Source organism: Mytilus californianus, unplaced genomic scaffold (genome assembly GCF_021869535.1).
Source record: "Mytilus californianus isolate M0D057914Y unplaced genomic scaffold, xbMytCali1.0.p SCAF_8, whole genome shotgun sequence".
NCBI classification, from domain to species: Eukaryota; Metazoa; Mollusca; class Bivalvia; order Mytilida; family Mytilidae; genus Mytilus; species Mytilus californianus.
This window is the reverse complement of record NW_026262734.1, coordinates 67,498,577-67,521,929: the sequence shown is the minus strand read 5'-3', so window position 1 is coordinate 67,521,929 and position 23,353 is coordinate 67,498,577. Positions and strand designations below refer to the sequence as shown.

Sequence of the window (23,353 nt, the reverse complement as noted above, 5' to 3'; positions counted from 1 at the left end):
TGGGGTTTTCAACAATAAGACAACCTTACTACACAATACACAGAAAACTAAAGAAGACTCCTAGAGGTCAACATACAACCTTCAACAAGAGACAAGTGTCTCTATTTGTCTCTAAATGTCTGAAGCTATAACTGCCTTGAGTAGAAACAATTTGTGAATTAATCATCTCTATCTTACCATCATGGACAGACTTGTTGCATACATCATATAAAATTTTGTAAAACTATTCAATTCAAAAGATTCCCTATTTTCAAAGGTATTATCAGTGCACATGTTTCAACCAACGGAAAGACAGGACATGCCACTTCCTATGGTGGAAACAGGTACCATCAGGCAGTTAAGTTAACTTTGCAACCACTCCCAATGTTGACAAAAACCTTGGCTGTTGTGATTTTACATAGGCAACACAACAAGTGCCAAATGTAGAGTAGGATTTGCTTACCCTTTCAGAGCACCTGGGATCAATCCTGGTTTTTGGGATGGGGTTTGTGTTGCTCAGTCTTTAGTTATTATGTTTTGTTTTGTAAACCGTTCTTGTCCCTTTGGTCTTTTTTTTGGTATTCTGCCATTGTATTGTATTGTAAGATTGTCTTCAACTTATGAGTTCCTTTCGTATCTACTGCTGATCACATTATTTTACTGTGTAAATGTAGCCAACAAAGAAATATTAAAACAAATATTCCTATTTTTAGACTTTTGCTAGTAGAAATATATTGTAAGTATATATATATATATATATGTCAAACTTCAGATTTACTCTTATAAAAATACAGCAACAAAGTAAGAAAATTGTGAAACTTTCAGTAATATGTCAGCTAGTAAAAGGCTTAATGCGAAACAGTATCACAAAAATAAATTGGTTTACAAATTATGAAATGTTAGCTTGTTTCACGGTACATATCATGTTCTCTTCCTTTAACTATTTCTGCATCATACAACCCCTCCCAACAGTATCCTTTCTTTCATCCTATATTGGCTAAATAACATGCAGAGCCATTGATATCTTCAAGTAGGGAACTTGCTATATTGATGTGGTTGACCTTCTCATACTAAAAGTATTTTAATACCAGGCAATACACTCCAGAAAATGAAGATTAAAATGTTAATATTCACTGGTTTATTGTCAGTGTGATGGCAATTTAACATTCCGACAGCGATTTTAGTAATAATGTATGCATGATAGGGTTTAAATCCAGTGATATGAGGTCTGCTTCAGTTACACAAAGTCTAAATGGATTACAGAGATAAGTGTTTTTTGGATTTCTTTAAATATTTCCGCTGTACAAAAGCTAATTTCAAAGTAGGATATTTTAAAGATCTAGTATTACAAGTGAGAAAAGAAATAAGTTAACTGGTCAAGCAAGTATCCCCTTCTTTAAATTGATGAATCCTAAAAAATATTACTTGCTATCATTAAGTTTACACCTCAGTGAAACTTGAATAAAATGTTTTCACAAGCACATATCCAAAGAAACATCAAACTATTTTCTAGTTATAGGGCACTGTGCTGTGTTCTAGAATTGAAAGTTAATATCATGTGTATTCCTATTTACACATAGATGTCTTTAAATGAAATTGAATACCCTGCATTTATCATGCTTTTCAATAACATATGGTCAAATCACTGAAAGACCTCCCTCAATCCTAAATCATTGAAAAATATCATTCTGCATTGACAATAATATCTTGGTGTAAATTGGATACACCCATTTGGGCTAACGCCCTCAAGGTGTATCCAATACAAAATAACCTTGTCCAGCAGAAATTTACAAAAAATAGCTGTGATTTATTTATTAAATTTTTCCTCATATTTTTTTTTTTAACATTTTATTAAACTTCCATCATCAATTAGAATTCACATTTTGCAGATTCTAGCTAAACCCAACATTAAAAAGGCACAGGCAGAGCATTTTTCAATAATTTTTGATTGATGCCATAGGTATATATAATGTGCTAGATTTCAACTGGATCCTCCTTAATTTGGATCCCCTTACAACATGTACAAGGATAACAGATTATTTTTCAAAATCTCTCGAATTGCAAAATTTTCTCAGGAATGTATTTTTGTGGGCATATTTTTTCCAAAGAGTTGATTGAAAAATTTTAAGCATTGTCGTATTTAGCTTGTTCTGTACAGTGATGACCCATGTTATTATCATGCTCTTTAAAAACACTGTAAATCCTCCTTTAAATAGTTTGAAACTGTTTTGGTTGTCCAGACCATATGTGGTTCCCAGAAACATACCTGATTTCTTCTCAGAACTTCTCTTAAAATTTATGATGCTGGAACGAATGAAATTCAATGAAAAATTTTTATACATCGATAAAAAAAATGTTTCACAAAACATTTTAACAAGAAGGTCTACCATACTCTACCACCATGACTGTACACTTTCTATATCAATCACATCTGAAGCCTATATTTTGAACTAAGAAAATTTCTATTCATCCTTAATTCTGTGTTTTTGGCAACTTTAATACAACTTTTAATTTAATACATTCAGATTGTAAAAGATATCCAACTGATTTTTTAGCTATTTATATTTAGGGAAAATATTTATGGCTTTTTAAACAAATTTGGTAATTCAGTCTAGTCTTTTGTCCCACAACAGATCATAGCACATGTATACGAAAATGTTTTCAGTATATTAATAAATATCTAGACACATATGATATATATTCTTTTGAATGATTTTGTAAAAATAAAATTTTCAAAAAATGTTAACATATAAAATGTTATTTTAATAGCTCCAAGCCAAATCTCACAAAACTTAATCCCATTGGGGCCATAGCAACTGAACTCCATTAATACCGAACAAATCAAAATATAGAAATTTTGAAAAATAAACAACATTTTAACTACAGTCTCCATGGATATTACTAATCTTTAAATCTTTTTGCAAGTTGGGATTTCTAAAGAATCCATCAATCGTCTTTCTAACCTAATCCATCGGACATCTAATGTATAATAAACCTATTGAACCAAGCTGATAACTTGCGGACCTAAAACTTTAAAGAAAAACAACCTTTATAAAGACTGTAAACAGATAAACCTCCCATAGGACACATTAAATCTTGACCAATGTCCACATCATTACAACAACAATAAATCACCACTGATAAATTACATCTTCTTTCAATGGTTACCCTCTAAGCCAAGTGACTAGTAATTTATGGTCAACCCTTCTTATTGTACCACAGGAAATTAGAAAAAAAATTCAATGGAATTTGACAATCAACCTTGTACAATGTGCCTGTTTTGATAGGAATACAAGTAAAAATCGTTAAACTTGATTAATATCTTTAACCATCATCTTTTAAAATGGTCGCTGTACTATTAACAGAATCGAAAAAAGATGATTTAGAACTAAAATTTATAACTCACTGTAGGGAATAAGCTACACGGCTTCATGATTCAGAACTACAGATCTAGACAATGGTTGTACCTGACAAATTAGGGTCATCAAAACCTTCAGGTGTATAAGAATTTTCATGTTTCACACTCCCTGTGTAAAATTTTATAACATAAACACAGGTGCAAATAGTATACATGTACCAGGAAAACAATAAAACTACAAAATCTTAGAAGACATAAAAGTATTAAATAAAACTTTTTTCTTGGCATTAACTTTTCTTCTGCTGGCATTAACCTTCAAAGTATAATTGATGATGATCTTTGAAATGGTGTGTTCTAAAATAGAAGGTTTTCTCCTTCGCCAGATCAGGTGCTGTTGTTAAAAATCAGCTGTTACCCTGTTAATGGGGTAATAAAAAGATAAAAAAGATGTTTATCTCATCAACTGATAAACTTAACCTTCATGTAATGTGTAATATGTTATAAAATTGATGATGCACTCTTAGTTTTGTGTTCCTGCTTGGATTGACTGAAAGCAACTAATTGTTTACATCAATTAGACAGCAACCCAACACACAAAAGTTGTCTGGATATTTGTTTTTCATAAGTGTTAGCACACAGTGATATGTAGTGCCTGTGTAAGCTATTAAATCAGAATGCATTTTTACTGATGCCGAAAAACAGCACACTGAAGCATGCTTCTACCAATTTCAGCAAAGGCAAGACAAAAATGATATTCAAAATAGTAACAGATTTGAAAAAAAAATAAGGCCAAGAAAAAATATACATCTGTTAAGGGGTTATCAAAAGTAACAAAAGTCGGATACAACATGTACTGTAAATTCAGAAATTATTGTGAGTTTTTTATTATTGCGAATAATACGACTGGGCTAGAATCGCAAAAATAAGAACCCCCATTCTGATATCTTATACATATATTTATATGCAGATTTTCCTGAAATCGCAATAATAAATCTCGCATTTTTTGTTTTTTTTTCAAAAATTGTAATTATTTCTGAGTTTACAGTATATAGGAGAGAAATGGTTTTTTAAATTATGATTCATATACAGACTATAGAGTGGAACAACCTGGATTTTTATGCATACTTGACCAAAACTCCAAATACAATAAGTTATGGCTCATACTAGTAACCAGTGTTCAACTGTTGTGCAAACTGATATCTGTATTATAAATTTATATTACCTTAGAGAATCTACCTTTGTAACTAAGAGTGCATTTGTTTCTAACCCGAAATTTTGTCATCAATGACGATGGTTTAGTAAATGTTAAGCTGCTAGAAACAAATACATCGTTTAATGAACTTTATTGACCCAGCGTGGTGAGACAGAAATAGATTACATACACGCACTGTAAACAAACAGGTAAAAGTGCGGGAAATGAATGACCAGGAGTTTGCGAAAATTACACGTGCTTGTAATTATTTAAACGACAGATGCAGAAACAAATGTTTCGTTTACACGTCTCAACGATAAACAATCAACAACTACGCGACTATTTCGCGCGTACATCATTTATGTGAACGATGTCAACGTTGACCAAAAAAATGTAAGAAACAAATGGATTAAACCACTATGCTTGTAATCATTTACATCGTTTATGTTAGAAACAAATGCACTCCTAGTATCAAGACAAAGTATGATTTTTTTTTAAATGCAAGTATTAGTAAGAAGATTCTCATAAAAATGTAATGACATAAATTCTAATTAAACCAACAAGCATTGCAACCTACCGTAATGTTGGTTTTTTTTTGGGTAAACTTTTTTGTTTGGTTGCCGTTTCACTTATGTTTACCCAGCAAATACTTTTATCATTCAACGAAAGTAGAAACAGTATATTGTACCCATGGGGCTCAGCGATATGGAAATGAAAGAGGATTTGAGACAGCTAAATTGAACATGTACAAATGCAGTTGAGTCTGGATAATCAATGGAAAGAAAGAGAAGTTCTGTCAAATGTACTTCAATTCCTATTTGACTTCCCATAATTACACCATAAACTTTAATTCATGTTGCTCAAGCTACATTTATACATCAATTAAAATACAACATCTCCATTTGTGGTCCCATGGGGTTTTGTTGAAGTTTAACCTTACATTTGTTATAATTACATCTGTGTTATTTGGAGGTGTGTTAAAACATTAATCTAACAATGATCATGCTTCTAATTAACTCTGACAAGATCCACAAATCATCCTGAGGTAAACAGCTACCCGTTTATACCAGAATTCAAAATAAATCTCAGATTGCTTTTTCTTGTCTTTGAGAAGAAGAATAGCTAATCATTTGTTTTCATGTGCAGATGTACATGTATGAGTTGCTTTTCTTCATCCTACAATTTAGGTAGGAATTAAATTTTGTTGAAGCGATTTTGTTTTAGTAATTGCAATGTTCAGCCTGTTGAAATGTAGAAAAACAGAGATTGTTGTGAAATTACTTTTTAATTTTCACAACAATCTCCTTTTTTATAGTGTGTTATAATGGTGCAAACCCTCTCTTTTCTTCCTTTGCTTATATCATGGATACAGAATAAAATGAAAAAATTTGTGCATTTTTCTTTTTTCAAATGACACCACCTACTTTTCAAAAGGGGGTAAAAAACATGTGGTGTAAAAGTGCTATTTTTACGGATTTACAGACCTTTGCCTTTTACAGTGAAAATTCAATATATGCGCATGCCCTTACCAAAAAGTATCTCTTTTTCAGTTGCAGTGTAAATTTTCTATCCAGGTAAAGCTTGTTAACCTACTTTGCCAACATACCTCATTGATTTATTTTTTAATTTCATTTTATTCTAAATCTATATGATACATTTGACACTGAACACTTTACAAACAAACTTGTACAGGCAACACTTAATTTATACAATTTCACTTAATGCACAGTTATAAAAATTCATAATTCATATTTTCATATCAAATATTGACTGTGCAATGCTGCTAAGCAGAAATCAATAAAAAAAGAAGTAAAGATGCATTGATTAACATGCATCTTATTGCCTACAGTGCACAACCCCATGGGTAGTCAGGATTGTAAATTGTTCGCCCCTTTCCAGTAGTTTATGTATATGTTATTGGAATTATGTTCCTACTGGCCATATAACTTTGACTGGCAGATTAGGGCCAACATCAACAATCAATGGCAGGTAATCTAATTAATCAGTCTAGTGGTCAATACTGTTTTGTCTCCAGTAAAAATTAATCTTTCATATTTTCAAACTAAGTATTAACTGTGAAAAGCTGAAATGTAGAAATCAATAAAATGAGTAAACATACATGTATACCTATAATTACCCTTAGTGCATAACCCCATAAGGTAGTCAAGATTGTTACACTCCCCCTCCCCCCCCCCCCCCCCCTATAGATCTGGTAATCAATTATTGGAATCAGATAAGTAGCATAGAAAACAACCAAATAAAATAACTGATAAATTTTTCTTTTGCTCCTATAGGCAATATTACTTTGACTGACAGAGACTATGGCCAGTGTAAATAACTAATGACAGGTCATCGCATTAATCAGTCTAGTGGTCAATACTGCTTGTCTTACCACTGACCTCCCCATAAGAGATATTTGCATGAACATGTTTTCCTAATATTTATATTTACATACAATTACAGTATGGAATTAGAATGTCAGAATGTGGAAAATAGAAATACAAGAAATGACAAAACAAGTTCTGATCTAATTTAGAGAGCATTAAAAGAACCCCTCAACAAAATCAATGAAACAGAGTTGGCAGGTCATCAAACATTCCTGGCTGTATCTTCTGTGTGTTTGGTATTAAGCTACATCACAGAGGTATTCTGAGACAAATTAAAAGATCAATAGAGATTGGTGAAGTAAAGCTGATGAAGACAAGAGGAAACATCATAAAGAAAAAACAATTTTCTACTTCATCTAACAACAAAATACTTTGTTTCTATTTTTTTCATGATTGTAGGTATATAGGTGTACAAATGTAATTATAAATATAAGCAAATTCTTGCCACAAATAAGAGTAGAAAAATTCTTTCCACCAAAAAATTCACTTTAAAGTTAAATGTTTCGAAATATGTAACATTGATATACAGTTTCCTAATAACTGAATGTATCTAAAATATATCCTGAATTTATATTAGATATGTAAATTGATTTATCATTATAAATAGAAGATAAGTGAAAGTGGGATCAGGACATTCAAGATGAAAACAATTCACATGACGAGTTATAGTCTACAAGTTTGTAAAAGTTCCAGCCTTCAATGTTGTGCCGCTGATGCTTGTATTCTAATTCTTAACCCCACTTGTATTGCCGATTTCAGCTTTCAAATAATATCAACGAGATTACACCATTAACAATTTTATTAGTTTCTAAAAAAAAACTATTCAAATACCTTAGACAAAATGAAGAATTGCAATGAATAAAAAAATCAGTAATACAATTTAGGTTCTCAACATTACTATTGATTCAACCTGTAGCTTGTTACAGAGATTAATCTTCGCGCTGATTCAGAACAAAAACAGAATGCAAACAAAACTTATTAAGAACACAATAAAAGTCAAACACAACGAACTTAAAAAAGTCCTTAATAAACTGTAAAATTGAAAAGAAATTATTTTTTAGCATCAATAAATGACTCATACTTTAACAGTTTTTTGAACCAACAATAATCATAATGAAATCTTCTGTACGAGTTTAAGGACCCGGAAACCATTTTTCCCGTTGCGAGTATATTGGATTTTCATTTGTATAAATTTTCTCAGAAAATTGGTATACTACTACACAATAAAATATCATTAGACCTGTCAATCTATCGATTATGAATCTTTTTTCCATGATGACATTTAGATATTCTCTGTCGATTTATAGAAACTCAATGATTTCTTTTTCTCATTTTTTTCGCATTTAAACTTGTCAACTAATTACCTAATGAAACAACAGAAAAACATTCTTATTGATTACTTCCTAATTAAAATACATTATACGGATTAGATATTCTATAGCAAGCTTACGGCAGAATATTTATCGGTAATAATTTGTTCAATATGCACTTAACATTACCGTTTATTCCACTTGCTGTCAGGGAATCAGCTTTTTCTTCTAAATACTACCATTAAACATCATCTTCTAAAAGATTAGTTCTTAAAACTGTTATCATTATAAAAATAAGGAGATGTGGTATGATTGCCAATGAAACATCTATCCACCAGAGTTCAAATGATGATCATGGTTATCTAACGAGATTCAGAGAACATTTTTTTTTGAAAGAGTGTACTGGGTATTTCCATGTTTCTATGCTAAATTATTTTGATAATTTATGCATTAACATTCTCAAGACGACTAAAGTCTGTGTAGAACATTGATCCCCAGAGTCAGCATTTTTTTCAAAGTAAAATTGAGAATGGAAACAGGGAATGCGTCAAAGAGACAACAACCCGACCAAAGAGCAGAAAACAGCCCAAGGCCACCAATGGGTCTTCAACACAGCGAGAAAATTCTGCACCTGGAGGCAGGCTTCAGCTGGCCCCTAAACAATGATGTATACTAGTTTTCAAAGGTCTACAATGATCCCATTCCTGTGTTACATGTATAATGTGGCTTTCTTTAATAACAAGGCATGTTGTAGTTGGTCAATTAACTTATTGCATTAATCATTCCCATTGGATGCCTCAGTAGTTGTTAGCATGCTTGCTTCAAAGACAACAGTTCACGAGTTCAATGCACTGTTAATCAAACGGAAAGGCAAAAACTTCCAAATTCTCTGCAAAGATCTCAACATTTTCAAGAAAGAGCAAGACAGGTCGGCTTGGAGTCAAAATAAAAAGTCTGGGTTAAATGGTGACATGTCTTCCTGCAACAAATTCATATGTACCTGGCAAGGTAGAAGTCCATATGGTTTGATTCAGAACGTCAGTCTAGTATAAAACTGCTTAAAACAAGGATGTTCAAAATCATACAAAAGTCAAAGAATAAACTTTTACTTGATAAATAGAAAGGACGGTGTGCGGTGAACTATGGTACAAAAGGTATATATTGTGTTAAAATGACAAATATTTTTACACAAACATAACAGATCTAAACAAGTTTTTGTCACAAAATTCATCTCTGTGGACAGTTTTATTAGAAAACTGTAGAAGAATTTGAATTGCAAATTAGTACAAACTGGGTCATATAGTGTAATGATCACAAAATATCACCTTCATGGCCCAGAAAATATTTTTAGTGCTAGGCCAGGTGAAACATGTAAAAATATGTGAATCTTTGAGATAAATAATGATACAGTGAAATAAATGTAAAATGCATAACAAATTGCCAAATTTGTTCCAAACATTGCATCCTCCCACATTCATTATGACTGATAAACAACATTTATAAATTCTTTTTACTACAGCCTTCATGATATGTCTCTTAATGCAAAGATAAAAGTTCACTGAGGTCGAAATCAAATATATTTGCTCAATTTTCTTGCATCCATCAAAATATCCTTTAAAATATCCAAGTATTGATTTCAAAATTAAAAAATAATTATTGTAAACATTATACTGTATACATGGTATACGTGTGTAAATAAAATTTTTATGTCAACATTCATTTTACATTCATGTTTCCCTGAATGTTTCCATGCATGTGTGGGGGCCTCGGTGGCCGAGTGGTCTAAGTAGTTACTACTGTAATCACTAGCCAGTCAACAATGAGGTTGTGAGTTCGAACCCCGCTCGTGCGGGTGCACTCGACTCCAATCTTAATTGACTAGGATTGTCAGTTTTCCTATCGAAGGTCGGTGGTTTTCTCCGGGCGCTCCGGCTTCCTCCACCAATAAAAACTGGCCGCCACGAAATAGCCCAAAAGCGGTGCTTAAAAGTGGCGTTAAAACACCAAAAATCAATCAAATCAAATCCATGCATGTGAATCAAATACTTAAACATGCAAAACTTACAAAAGAGATATTGAACAGCTACATGTACAAATGTAATTAGACATCTGGATCAAATGTTTGAAGGTTTCAAAAAATGCTGATTAGGGCAAATCTTATCATTGTTAATGTCTTTGACAGATTTCTACTTTTTCACATCTGTAAAATTTCTATGGTCTAAAAAAATTTCTATGCTTAGACCAGCTTAACTGTCAAGACTTCATTCTGTAAAAACTGTCTGGCATTTTTATATTTCTCAGGTACATGTATATAAAATAAAAACATAGCCTACATGTACTGTAGTTTGTCTTTTAGAAAAAATTCAAATTGATGCATTATAACATAACACTGGGATGCAATAATGACAACATTAATTCATTAGGACTATAGATATAAACAGCCAAGTGATCTCATCCTAAAAAAGGATATTACATGTACTTTTAAAGTTTGTACCAAGAACCCAAGAACCAAAAAAGGTTGTTTACCATACAAAATTTTGTACTAACAACAAAAGAGTTTAACATATATAAAAGAAATGAGATAAAACTTATAGAGAAGACACCAGCAATAAGGGATTTTTAAGCCTAGCAATAGAAAAACACAATGTTCTCTTTATTCAGCTTCAGCTCAAATCTATGGATACTTTTCTTTTAACCAAATCTCATACATGTATATATATGTATGTGACATAGTGGAGGCCTACAGTGATTCACCATAAATGATTTTTCAAAGTGAATATATAAGTGAAAATTCGCTCTGAAATTCCATTGAATACAGGTATAAAATTCATTGGATGGTTAATCAGAGTGTCATTCCCTTTAATCACCAACAATCCAATTCCCCTGTTTAACAGTTAATTACTCATGATCAACACCACCAGAAATTATTTTTAACAGAATTCCATTGTGTGTACATGTACTGTACTTCTTGTGAAATTACTGACGGCACATGAACATCAACATTCAAACTTACCTCGTAGAAACTTTGTAGGATGATGTATCTCGGACAAATGCAGTCACACTGCCAATTTTCTGTCTTTCATTAATATCTACATGTATCTGCCATGGTCCATCAGCCTTGGCAATGGCACCTGTGATAATAAGTCCATCACGAACACGACATCTACAATAGAATTTCTTAGTTACATGTACATGTACATGTATATAATGTACATAAATGTAAGGTTCTACATGTACACATGTACATCATCAATAGAAACTATGGTTCAGTATTGCATCAAATGTTTAAATCTTGAAGACACGTATTAGTCTAAAGCATAAAATTGGTATGTACAAAATGAAGTTATTAAGCCAGTAGTCCAAGAATGGTTAAAATTTTCTGTTGGAATTGAAAAAAACTGAATTTGTTACTAAACATCCTTAAAGTATTTTTTTTTCAGAAAATTAAAATAGCAAATATATGGACAAGAAAACTATTTTCCTCTTGATGTCTTTCAGTTTTTGATGAGGTAATTAGGTTACTGTCTCATTGATGATTAACCAGCATCTTCTTTTACTCACATTGCATTTAATCCTTTATACATTTGTACATAGGAAAATAAATGAGGAAGACAGACATGACAGGGTACTTGTCTTTTTTGTTGTGCAGCATTGTGGTATATTTAAGATGTTTAGTGTCTATTTATTTAAATTTAAGTTGATTAAGCTGTTTAAATCAATCATCTTAAAGAAATATTCCCTACTGAATGTACTTCTTAAAAAACTGTCATGGACTGTAGGAGTTTTGCCAAATTCATTTATATATAATATTTGATGATTAATTGTACACATTAACTGAGCAATTCCATATATCCGTTTTTCTCCCACTTTCTTTTCGTTTATTTATAAAAGAATGGTTTCTACATTATAGTCAATATTTCACCTGAATGTTACACCCAATTAAAATGACATCAGACAATTTTTACTAATTCAGGCATGTCATTTGAAACTTTTCCCAATAAATTTCTGTAGAATGTTTTAATTACAAAATAGTGCAGTTGAATAAAGGTGTAAATTATGTAATTTTGAAATTGTGGAGTTCTTTCTTTTCTCTGATCCAGTGAATAACCCGAACATCAAACAAATTCAACTAGCTTTAAATGTTTCTATGTTGTGGTTAATATGCTTTGATCTTTTCCCTGTTCAAAATCTATTCAAACATTTCAAAGGTTTAAAAGATACAAAAAAAAAGCAAAAAAATTATTTAATCAACTTGAGTGAGCTTGGTCAAATAAAGATCATATTCTGCTCTTTAAATTGATACCAGCAGACTTTACCAACCTTAAAAAGTAAATATTGAAATAGGAAGCCTACTTTGTAGCACTTAACTGAAAAAATGGGCTTAATCATGGTTGCTCATGGGACATGTGTACATGTATATGTGCATAATGTTATGAAATAAGTGGCAGTTACAAATTTTTGTTTTAGTAAGCAAGAACTGAATTTAAGAAGTTTTATTAGATGTTAGTTAAGAAAGACATTTCCATTCTCAATTTTATACATTTACATGTTCATGTAGGTCTCAAATTCTGTCTGATATTGCAAGGTGTCTAACAAAATTTTTGATAAGACTTTAACACAAAACGACTACTTATTAATTAGATTTATCATTGTTGAGACAGATTTTGTATTTGGACCAACGTTTCTTATTCTTAGACTTTTGTCTTACATTGTATCGTAATACATAATGTAGCTACATTTTCTACATGTACATGTACCAACATTTTCAATCCTTTTGTGGTAGGGGTGAACAGCTGAGACATCATACATTGTATACGTGTATATACCCAATCATTTTCCTATATTTTGAATATCAAAAATACATAACCTATCATATACAAGTACATGTGAGTTTTGACAAAAAATATATCTATAGCTATCATGATTAAAATTGAGAATGGAAATGGGGAATGTGTCAAAGAGACAAAAACCCGACCACAGAACAGACAACAGCAGAAGGCCACCAACAGGTCTTCAATGCAGCGAGAAATTCCCGCACCCGGAGGGGTCCTTCAGCTGGCCCCTAAACAAATTTAGGCTATTTCATGGAAACAAGTAGACAAGACTTCATTTTGAACCCCCTTCATACATGTTGGTGTCTATTTCGTCAACAAAGAGGGGTTTAAAAGGAAGTCTTTCCCAAATTTACATACACATGTATAAATGATGCATGGTACTCCTTCTTCCATATAGTCCCATATATCCTAGATTTAATCATGAGTATGATCTTACCTCATTACAAACACCTGCACTGTTGAGTTTGCCTCTAATTTTACTGGAATTTCAAATATTGTTTTTGGTTCAAATACTTCTGTTGGAACATAAATAAGAATTTGTTCATCTTGTCGAATTTCATATTGATTTCCTGGATTTGATAAAATAACACTTAAAATTAATTTCCTTGGACTGGTTTCTTCTTCCTTTTCTGGTTCCGTAAGAGCTTTAATAGAATTGGATGCGCTAGCACATTCCTGGTTTTGATTAGATGACGATACAGCATAATATACATCCACTGAACTATTTGAATGCCACCATGCATTTGGTAGACTGATAGCTGCAATGCAGGCCTCTTCGTGACTGCCGATGACACAAATTGAAGATAACTCTGCTTCTTTGTTACGTACAAAGATGTGACCACACAACGTCCGAGAATATACACTTGATTTCTGTCGATGCTTACTGTTAACATTATATCGGGGACTAGCATGAATCATTATTTGTAATTTTGGCCATTTCGGTGAAACTTTTTGACTTACAATATGAGCACTTATATCCATGTTTTCATATACAAAGTTGTTGTTATTGTTGCCCTCTCGTTGTAAGTACGATGCCATGTCCCCTGCATCACTGCCGGTAACTGTTTTATAATCATCAAAAGGACCATTAAATGCATGGAAAGTTAATTTATCTGATTTTTGTGTAATGACAAAGTTTTCCTCTTCTACTGCAGGATCCCAAGGTTTATGTTTATCATAAATTGGTTTCAGAAAAAATCCATTTTCTTGGTTATTTATAGTTATGTCAACACCACATGAGAGTCCTAAAAATAATCATATAAGAATGTACAGTCATGACAGTAGTGTATCATTGTACATGTATACAAAAATACATATAATGTGAATATCTTACTTGCTCATGATGCTGGCAATTAATAAATTCAGGCCAATTGTTAACAAATATGTGTACAGGGGACATTCTTTAGGATTACTTTTGTGACTGCTGTCTACCTGATCAGGATATGACATGAGAGATTGTATGATGTTTTGCTTAGGACAAGTGATTAGTGTACTCGTCCGATAGGCAAGTAAAAAAGTAAAAGTTGAAAATATGGAAAACTACGCAATCTACATTGTACATGTATTACATATTCAATTCACCAATTTTAAGTAGACCCACACCAATTTGAACCCCTGCTGTATTTTCCTTTTTTAACAATAGACGTATTTACACTTGTATGCAAATTTGTCCGCCATTACTTTAAAATCACACAGGTTCCCGTAAACTTTGACATCATAATTCAAAACATTTGACGTCACAAATAAAAAGTGATTGTTGCTTGACGTCAAAAGGTGATTCGGAGTAGATATAAGGTCATTCGGAGTCAAAATACAGCTAAATACCAAAAGTGTAAATACATTTATAGCCAATTCAATAACATTGTGTACATGGTGTAGGAATCAGTTGTTTTCACACATTTTGATGGACCAATCATATGGGACCTACATGTAGTTATTTTAGGAAAACTTTTAAAGAATGAGACACAATAATATAAAACATATACATGTATCACCTTAATATCATTCACATTTTCTACATGTATCTCTGGAAGTATAATTGCAACATTTTGTTAATGTACATGATGTACATTTATTATTTTTTCAATATTCAAATCAATACAAAGAATTTTAAATCTCTTCAAAATCTTATAAAAATTCAGCCAGGTTTATATATCATGTACATTGCCACATTGTTCATGTACATTATGTAAACATATGTTTTACATTTTGTAATATATGGGCTTTTTATAGCTTGCTGTACAGTATGAGTTTTGCTAGTTGCATAAGGCCAGCCTATAGTCGCCAACTTCTACGTCATTAGGTCTCTGGTGGATAGTTGTTTCATTGGCAATCATAGCACCATGAGTGGTGGAAGGACATTTTTCAGGATGTCGAGATTGGACCTTAACTTCTGCAGGAATTCAGTATTTAGAGTTATTGGGACTCAGGAATTAATTCATTTTTCAGGATTTGGTAAAGAATACTTAATTTTTTTTGACAATTCAGGATTTAGCGTTTATATTTTTCCAGGAATTTGGGATGACACTCCTCCTTCACCCTCATAAACATTTTCGGCTACTGTGAGCGTCAAGATGATTAAAATTTTACCGTGATTCGTCGAAATATCCTTATCGTGATTCGTCAGAGGTCTCATATAATTATTGTTACCGTAATTTTTGGAAAAAACTTAACGTGATTCGTCAAAATCAGTTGATCTTTTTTATCGTCTAAAAGAAAGTATACATTTTATCATCATGCACCAAAAATTACTGTTAACGTCATTTGGCAAGAATTTTTACCGTTATTCGTCATGAAGGTACCCCCATTACGACCCTCATGTATGTATAGATCTACAAACCCAAATCAATACAATAAAAATAAACCAAATTTAACACATGGTCTAATAAAAATGAAAATAAAATAAGTTGTGTATTGTCTCAGGAACATTTCATGTGAGAAAAAAATAATGGATAAAAAATGTATGCTTGATGTGTTATATCTGAGTATCTATAGATAATGTCAACTTGTAACAACATTTATGCAATGTTTACTGGGCCTCTCGCATTTAGATTACGAGGATTGAGGATTGATGAGGTGTAAATTCGACAACGTGAGGGTTGAATTTTATACAGAAAATTACAATCAAAATCTTATATAAATGTGTAAAAAAGTAGCTGAGACTTTCTATCGCTCCCCCTTTTTTCCAAGAGCACCTGTCAGCCATCAGTTACTGCATCACATTTTACACTCACCTATCACCACAGTCCACGCGATTAGATAGCTCGTTTTTCTTTTCCAAGACATTCTGAATACTATATTGTTTTATTCCTACATGTTAAGACACATGATAAACAGCAAAATCCAACATATATCATCGAATTTTGATACACATCAAATACGACCTGTAGCATCTGATCATTCAATACACAAAAATAGTTCCGGCCAAAGTGAAACTGTTTAGAATAACTGTCAGACACGAACTGTTAGATTTTTTTACAAATAAAATTATAAAATATCAGTCGTAAGCTAACTGATCTTTTAAAGGTTAGAGATAGCATTTATAAACTGTCAAATTAGGTATTGACTTAGACCTATTTCTTTGAACTTTTGCTCTTTTGCGGATTAATATGTATGTTTATATTATTTACAGTCAATGAATGTAATATAAAGAAAACACGGGGAATACAACATTTGAAGCTATTTTTAACATTTTCAATCGAAATAAAATATATTTTAAATGTGCAGACATTTACTTGGCTGATAGTTTTGGGTCGTTTGTTCGCTTTTCCGTTTGACGTTCTTTTTCGGTACTTTCCTTTATCGTTAAATTTGTGACGTCATGATCATCTCGCAGCGTACACTGTAGTCCTGTGTGTGCTAAAAAGAATTTTTACAAGAAAGAACAGATAAAAATGGTAAATGAACACAAGATCTGCTGTTTTAGAAATATTTTACAAAGCAATGATCATTGAAATAAGTTTCATTTGGGATAAACTATGATCAACTATGCTGGATTCAGGCTTTTACAAATAAGGGAAATGCGTCAGTCAACAGACCACTTCCGCTGTGTTTTCTTTGGCAGAAGTACAGCCTGGATGTTTTTTAAACAGCACCTTTAGAAATAGTTTCACCAGAAATGAATGATATAGATCTCTGCGTTCCTTTGATGTTGTACCGAATAGTTTGCTTTAGTAAATTGTGTCCTGTACCAAGTCAGGAATATGGCAGTTGTTATCAAATAGTCCGTTTCTATGTATGTTGACGTTTGTTTTTGTTGCAGTTCAGTGTTTCTGTTGTTCCGTTGTTTTCCTCTTATAGTTGATGTGTAACCCGGATTTGTTTCCTCTTAATCGATTTATGACTTATATTACTGTTGCCTTTATTTGACAAGGCATTGTCATTCTCAGAGTCCCGTGATAAACCATGACGTCTTTTGATGTAGGTATGGAATGTTATTTTTTTTTAAAATCAACTGATCCTAGAAAACTTACCCTACCTCATTTTAAAGCATTGTGAAGACATTTTTAAAACAGTTTCACTTTTATCAAATTGATGGTACATTTTATTTTGCGTTTATAGATCTCTTAGTCTTACTGACCTGCTGGAGTCCAAGCAAAAATAGAATTGTCTTTCATTTGGACTACAATTACTATTTTCCACGATAAACGGCCGAGGCGCCTCATCAGTTGAGTTCACATTTGTCCGCGACAAAGTGGCCAACTAAGCCAAGATAGTCATAGAGATAAACATAAAAAATCGGCCAAGCGAAAGTTACAGTCGGTTAAAGAGCTCACCAGAGCTCATGTTTTGTCTGTTATTTAATATGTATATATATGCCGACTCTAAATAAAATTTACTTACTTACACTTTACTTACACTTGAACGCCACCTCACAATGGCGAATTAGAATTGCAGTATGGCTTTTTTCGATTAGCCCGGGCCACTCCTTACTTAGTAAAGGGATTTTGTTTGTTTGTTCGTTTGTTATGCTCAGTGTCGTTTAATTTCATGCCTGTTGCTTCATTTCAGCTATTGTTGGTAAAACACGAATACAAATAAATGGAGGAAATACAGAATGAACTTCAAGGAAACAGTCACACAACAACAAAAGTTAACCAAATTTGACCGCTAGAGGCCACTATACATGCTTCATAGTCGGTCCGAAACTCTAGATCAGAATTGATTTTACTGCATGATTGATGCACATTTCGACAATTAATTTCTCTTCAGTGATGATCGAGGCCCAAATATTTGAAAATCCAGAACTTTATGCAAACGTCGAAGAGCTGAGAAAACCAAAGGGTAAAGGGAATCAATCATGCATGAAGCTTTCGGTTTCCTCAGTTTGAAGCTTAATAAAGCAACATGATGTGTGTTACTATGGACTTGAGTAAAATTACCAATATCAACTGCATCATTTCCTTTCCTATTGTTAATTTTCCTTTCCTTGAACAGTGGTATTCCTTTGGCTCCTAATATAGAGTATATCTAGGTTTTTTTCCATATACTGCCAAAATCGACATCTTGTGCATGATTAGAAATACTCATAAAACAATACTGATAATATGTATAATTAGTGGTGTTGGTCACATGTTGCTGACACTTGATTTATTTCTGTCTTCTGGTGACTAACCGCAGTTAGCTTGTCTTAGCATCTCTTCGATTTTATCTATCTTGTTTTGTTTTGATGATCGGGGTTCTATATACTATCGTGGAATCATCAATTTGTGGTCTTACTAATGTCAGATTATAAACATTTCATTGGATGGATTTTGTATGAATCCAATGCTTCGACTGTGATACTGTTTATGTGTTTTCCCCAATCTAAATCACTTGCAATGGTGCAGTCAAGGTATTTCGTTGATGGTACCTGCTCCAGTGTGGCCGTGATTTTTGTAATTTCAGTTGATAGGGATTTCCTTTTTTTTTTAGAGTTTGTGACTGTATTTTCAGGCTGGAACTCCATTTTCCATTTTTTTTTATGTTGCCAGTTTCTCCCGGTCTAGTCGTCTGAAGATATGGTTTGATAGACCACAGTTTCGTCCGCTAATAGTTTAACAACCTTTTGATTGAGACGTTGTAGGCCGTTAATAAAAATTGGTTGATTTTGATAAGCACTTAAAGCAGTCGAACTTACGTCGCAGATCTCAAACGTAATATTTGAATTTCTGCACACAAAAAAAGTCACTTGAGGGATGTATATTCAGAGAGTGGGAGAGAGCATAATAAATATATGAATTGTCCTTTACAAATTTCTTTTTGGCTTGATAAGTCTAGTTCAGTAAATGATAAAGACTATACAAGTGTATACTATTGTTGTTCAATTATTGCCGATGAAACCGCATACGTTTTTTAAATGAACACTCGTCTGTGGTTGTCTTACGTATTGTTTTAATGTTTGTGGCATCTGGCAAAAATTTTGCAAAACTTTGTTCAGCCTTATAAGAAAAATGTTAGAATATTGGTCTTCGAACTAGATGTTGGAAAAGATTTTGGTGCAGACTGAGTCCGTCCTTCCTTCTGTCTTTTCGTCCGTCGGATCGTTCGAAACACTTCATTCTCAAGGACCGTTTGACAGAAAACTTACATACTTGATAGGATTAGTTTTCGTCACATTCTCCTGACCATACTACATCGTCAGTTTGAATTGACAATATTTACTGTAGTTTTGGGACTTTGACCATTTTTCCTATACATTTTATCGATTCGTTAATGTAGTTTCTGTTAGGAGTACTATACTTTTAAGGTGTGCGTCAAGGCGCCTTTACAAAAAAGAAAGGCTACAAAATATTTCAAAATCCCGTCATTATTCCATCACAGTTTCTGCATAATTTGCTGAAAGGTACCACCAAGATATTATTGTGTGACTTGTAAAGGAAAATGAAGGTTAAATTATGTTAGATTACAGGTCAACAAGTCTGGACACTTGTCTGCATGATTTTACAAGTCTTTATCGGAAGTTCCAGCAAGTTTTGCCACTAGTACAATTTATCCATAAAACCAAAAATTGGAAGGCAAATAACAAATGAAACACAAGGGTTCCTCTCATTTCACAACAATCTTCAATTTTTATTAAAAAACGAAATCAGAGATCTATATTTTAATTAGGGAGCTACCATTTGATTTTTATGGGGGTGCGGGTTAGGATGAAAAATTTTGTCCTGCATTTTATTTAGTTGTCATCTCTGTCCTGCCTTTTTATTTTTCTCTCTATTCGGTCCTGTCTTTTTTTATTAGTTTATTCTGACTTTTTTTAAAATAAATTGTCATCCTGCCTTTATTTTTTTGGCCAAGTTGCTCATCCTGCCTTTTTTTCAAATTTCATCCTAGCAAAAGTTTCCATACAAATGTCGTTATATTGCTGGATATGATAAATGCTCCACGAAACCTCTTTAATAATTATGATAGTCCATTTTATCCTGCAAAATATTGGGCTTCAAAGTTAGTGTGAAAATACCTGTGGTGGCGGTTTGAATCATAATTATATACATTCCCAGTCCCTCCCTCTCCATGTGCGGTTTTTTTTTACTTTACAAGTATTCCTCATTTTCTACTTACGGATTAAAAGAAATAGCCTAACGTAGTTACAGATATCTTTGGTCTCTTGTAATAGTTGTCTCGTTTACAATAATACCACATGACCCTATTTTTATATATCAGACGGGACGTATTTATATGTATGCCAATGTCTGTATGTCTGTCCATCCGTCTTCAACACTTTCTACGATAACTCAATTTAGCTTTAACCAATTATTATGTCTTTTGAATACTACGTTAGGATTGATTAGAAAATGGTCCGTTTCGATTATGAAAATTTTAGGCTTTGTCGTTCTCGAGTTATGGGATTTAACCGTTTGAATTAATAATGTAATCATAAAGTAATATGTATTCCCTATTGGAATTTCTAAACAAGCATTTGAATTAAGACAATTTTTCTCATTCTCCTACTAACTCCAGTATGCCGGGATTGATTTTCTCAAAACTTTACATTGTTGTTGGGATTGAAGCTCCCTTTCGGTTTTTAAAATTTTCTGATTTGTCATTCCATCGTTAAAGAACTTTAGTTGTCAGATTTTATTTAAGTTAGATTTTCACGTGTTTTACCATGACTTGAGTTTGCTTAGATTGATTTACTGACAACTTTACATAATTGTTGGAATTGGTGAATATAATTAACATCTACAGTCTATTTTTAAAAAAATCCGATATATCATTCAGAGTTATTGGACTTTGACTAACAGATAAATAAAAGACATTTTTCAAATGTTATGCACTAGCTCTTATATGCAGTTATAAAATTTTTACAAACTCAACTCTGTTGTTTGAATTGGTTATTGAAGACTCATTTTTGAATTTTTTTTTGAATGAAGACTCATTTTTTTTAAATGAAGACTCATTTTTGGATTTTTTTTCTACTTTGTCATTCCAGAGTTATGGGACTTTTAACAGTAGTATTTGACACAATATCTATAGTATATATATTGAAGTCTTAGGGTATTCTCATGCATGGTTTTCTACAGAGCCATTTTATTTGCTTCTGAATAAATGTATTTGTAATATCCCATTTTATTTTTGCAAAAATTTCAATATGCACGATAATGTCAATGGAGTATCATACACTCTTGTCTTGTTTCAATTTAGGAATGGACACATCATACTTTGTAAAAACTTCTTAAACTGACATCATCATGAAACTTTAAAATAAATTTGGCAACATTCTGTATAACTATAAAAATACGAAGATGTGATATGATTGCCGATGAAACAACTCTCCATCAGAGAACAAATGACGTAGATGGTTAGCAACTAAGGTCACCGTACGACCTTCAAAAATGAGCAAAACCCATACCACATAGCAAGCTATAAAAGGCGCCGAAATGACAAATGTGAGACAATTCAAACGAGAAAACCAACAGCCTAACTTTGGTGATTTTTTTCAAAAGTAACCAAACGTGGTCCTCTTATCGTCACGTTTATTCGTATGAAGCAGGATTCTCGTGGAATAAATCAAAGTTTGATGAATTTGTTACTAGCATCTTATATGATCTACCATATTGAACTTAAAATAAAGAATACCATAGGAAGACCTACGTCTGCTTCATATCTTGACTTACAGCTAAAAATTAACAGCGACAGATTGAGAACTATTTATAAAAATGATTATTTCATTTTTTTATTGTAATTATTCAATTTCTATTTTGCACTGAGCATTCCAACAATACCTGCATACGGAATATTTATATTCTACTAGTTGAGACGATGTTCAAAGGCTAACAGTTGCAGCTAAGAAGGAAGATGCATGTATTGAGCAAAGGGTTCTTTTTGGTAAAGTTGAAATCATCTCTTCGAAAGTTTAACGGACGCCATCATGATTTTGTTGTCTGTTATAGAACTTAATATCCTTGCCGGTCAAAGATGACCATGGATATGTTTCACTTGTCGTAGGCACAATGCCGTCCTTTTTATTCGTTTATGGCACCATCGAATGCGACTTATGAAGGTTTATGGGGGGCTTCATTTCTGTATGCTCTAATTTTTTTACCTTTTTTCTCTATTCTTTTTTATTTTGCCCATTATTCTCTATTCTTTATATTTTAGCACCCCATTATTCTCTATTCTTTATATTTTAACACCCCATTATTCTCTAAATATTCTTTATTCGTTGGAACAAGTTTTATCTTTTTTTGCCGTTTATTCTACATCTTTTGCTCAATCTTCTCTATTCTGCAATCCCCACCCAGACCCTCGTTTATGGCACCATCGACTGGATTTTTTTTCTTGCCATGACCGGGCATAAGCAACATAATTAAATACCAATATACTGCCTCCTGTTACTCTTCCGAAACACATGAGTTTGACCCCGTTTTTTGATCGAGTTCGTGTTGTAAACTCTTTACTTTTAAATAATTTGTGGACTGTCGTCTTATTTTTTACCCTTGATGTAATTTGTCTGTCTGGTTTTGATATCTTCTGCCTTTTTTGAAAAAAAAAAAGAACTTAAAAATAATTCATTAAGAAAATGTGAATGGCCAGACAAGGTTTTCATTTGGTTTGTGCCTTAACTTGACGTTAGTAGAGAAAACTGTTTATTGTCCAAAATGATGTCGATTCAGAGAGTGTTTCCACTTGTCCGACATTTTTCTTTTTGTTAGTGTGTAACAATAATTCTTTAATTATTCTAATATACTAAAATCTTCTTTTTTACAGATTGTAAGGAAATTTATGATATGCTTGTTCATATCGAGTCTGTTTATACCAGGACATGTAAGTAGAATCATTTCAAAATAATAACTAATCGGTATAAACAAACT

At 32.5% G+C, this 23,353-nt stretch overlaps 1 protein-coding gene across 1 annotated transcript in view; it reads right to left on the bottom strand.

Moving 5' to 3' along the window:
• The window catches only part of LOC127711033 (transmembrane protein 132C-like), a 45,560-nt gene extending 29,102 nt beyond the window's left edge, over window positions 1-16,458 (bottom strand). Inside the window, exons 1-3 of the mRNA XM_052216978.1 lie at window positions 16,295-16,458; window positions 13,498-14,305; window positions 11,240-11,389 (exon numbers count right to left, since the gene is read on the bottom strand). Of these exons, the coding sequence (XP_052072938.1) occupies window positions 11,240-11,389; window positions 13,498-14,305; window positions 16,295-16,346 (1,010 nt within the window). The 5' untranslated portion in view covers window positions 16,347-16,458. The remainder of the gene's footprint in view (window positions 1-11,239; window positions 11,390-13,497; window positions 14,306-16,294) is intronic.
• Between the last annotated feature and the right edge of the window lie 6,895 nt (window positions 16,459-23,353).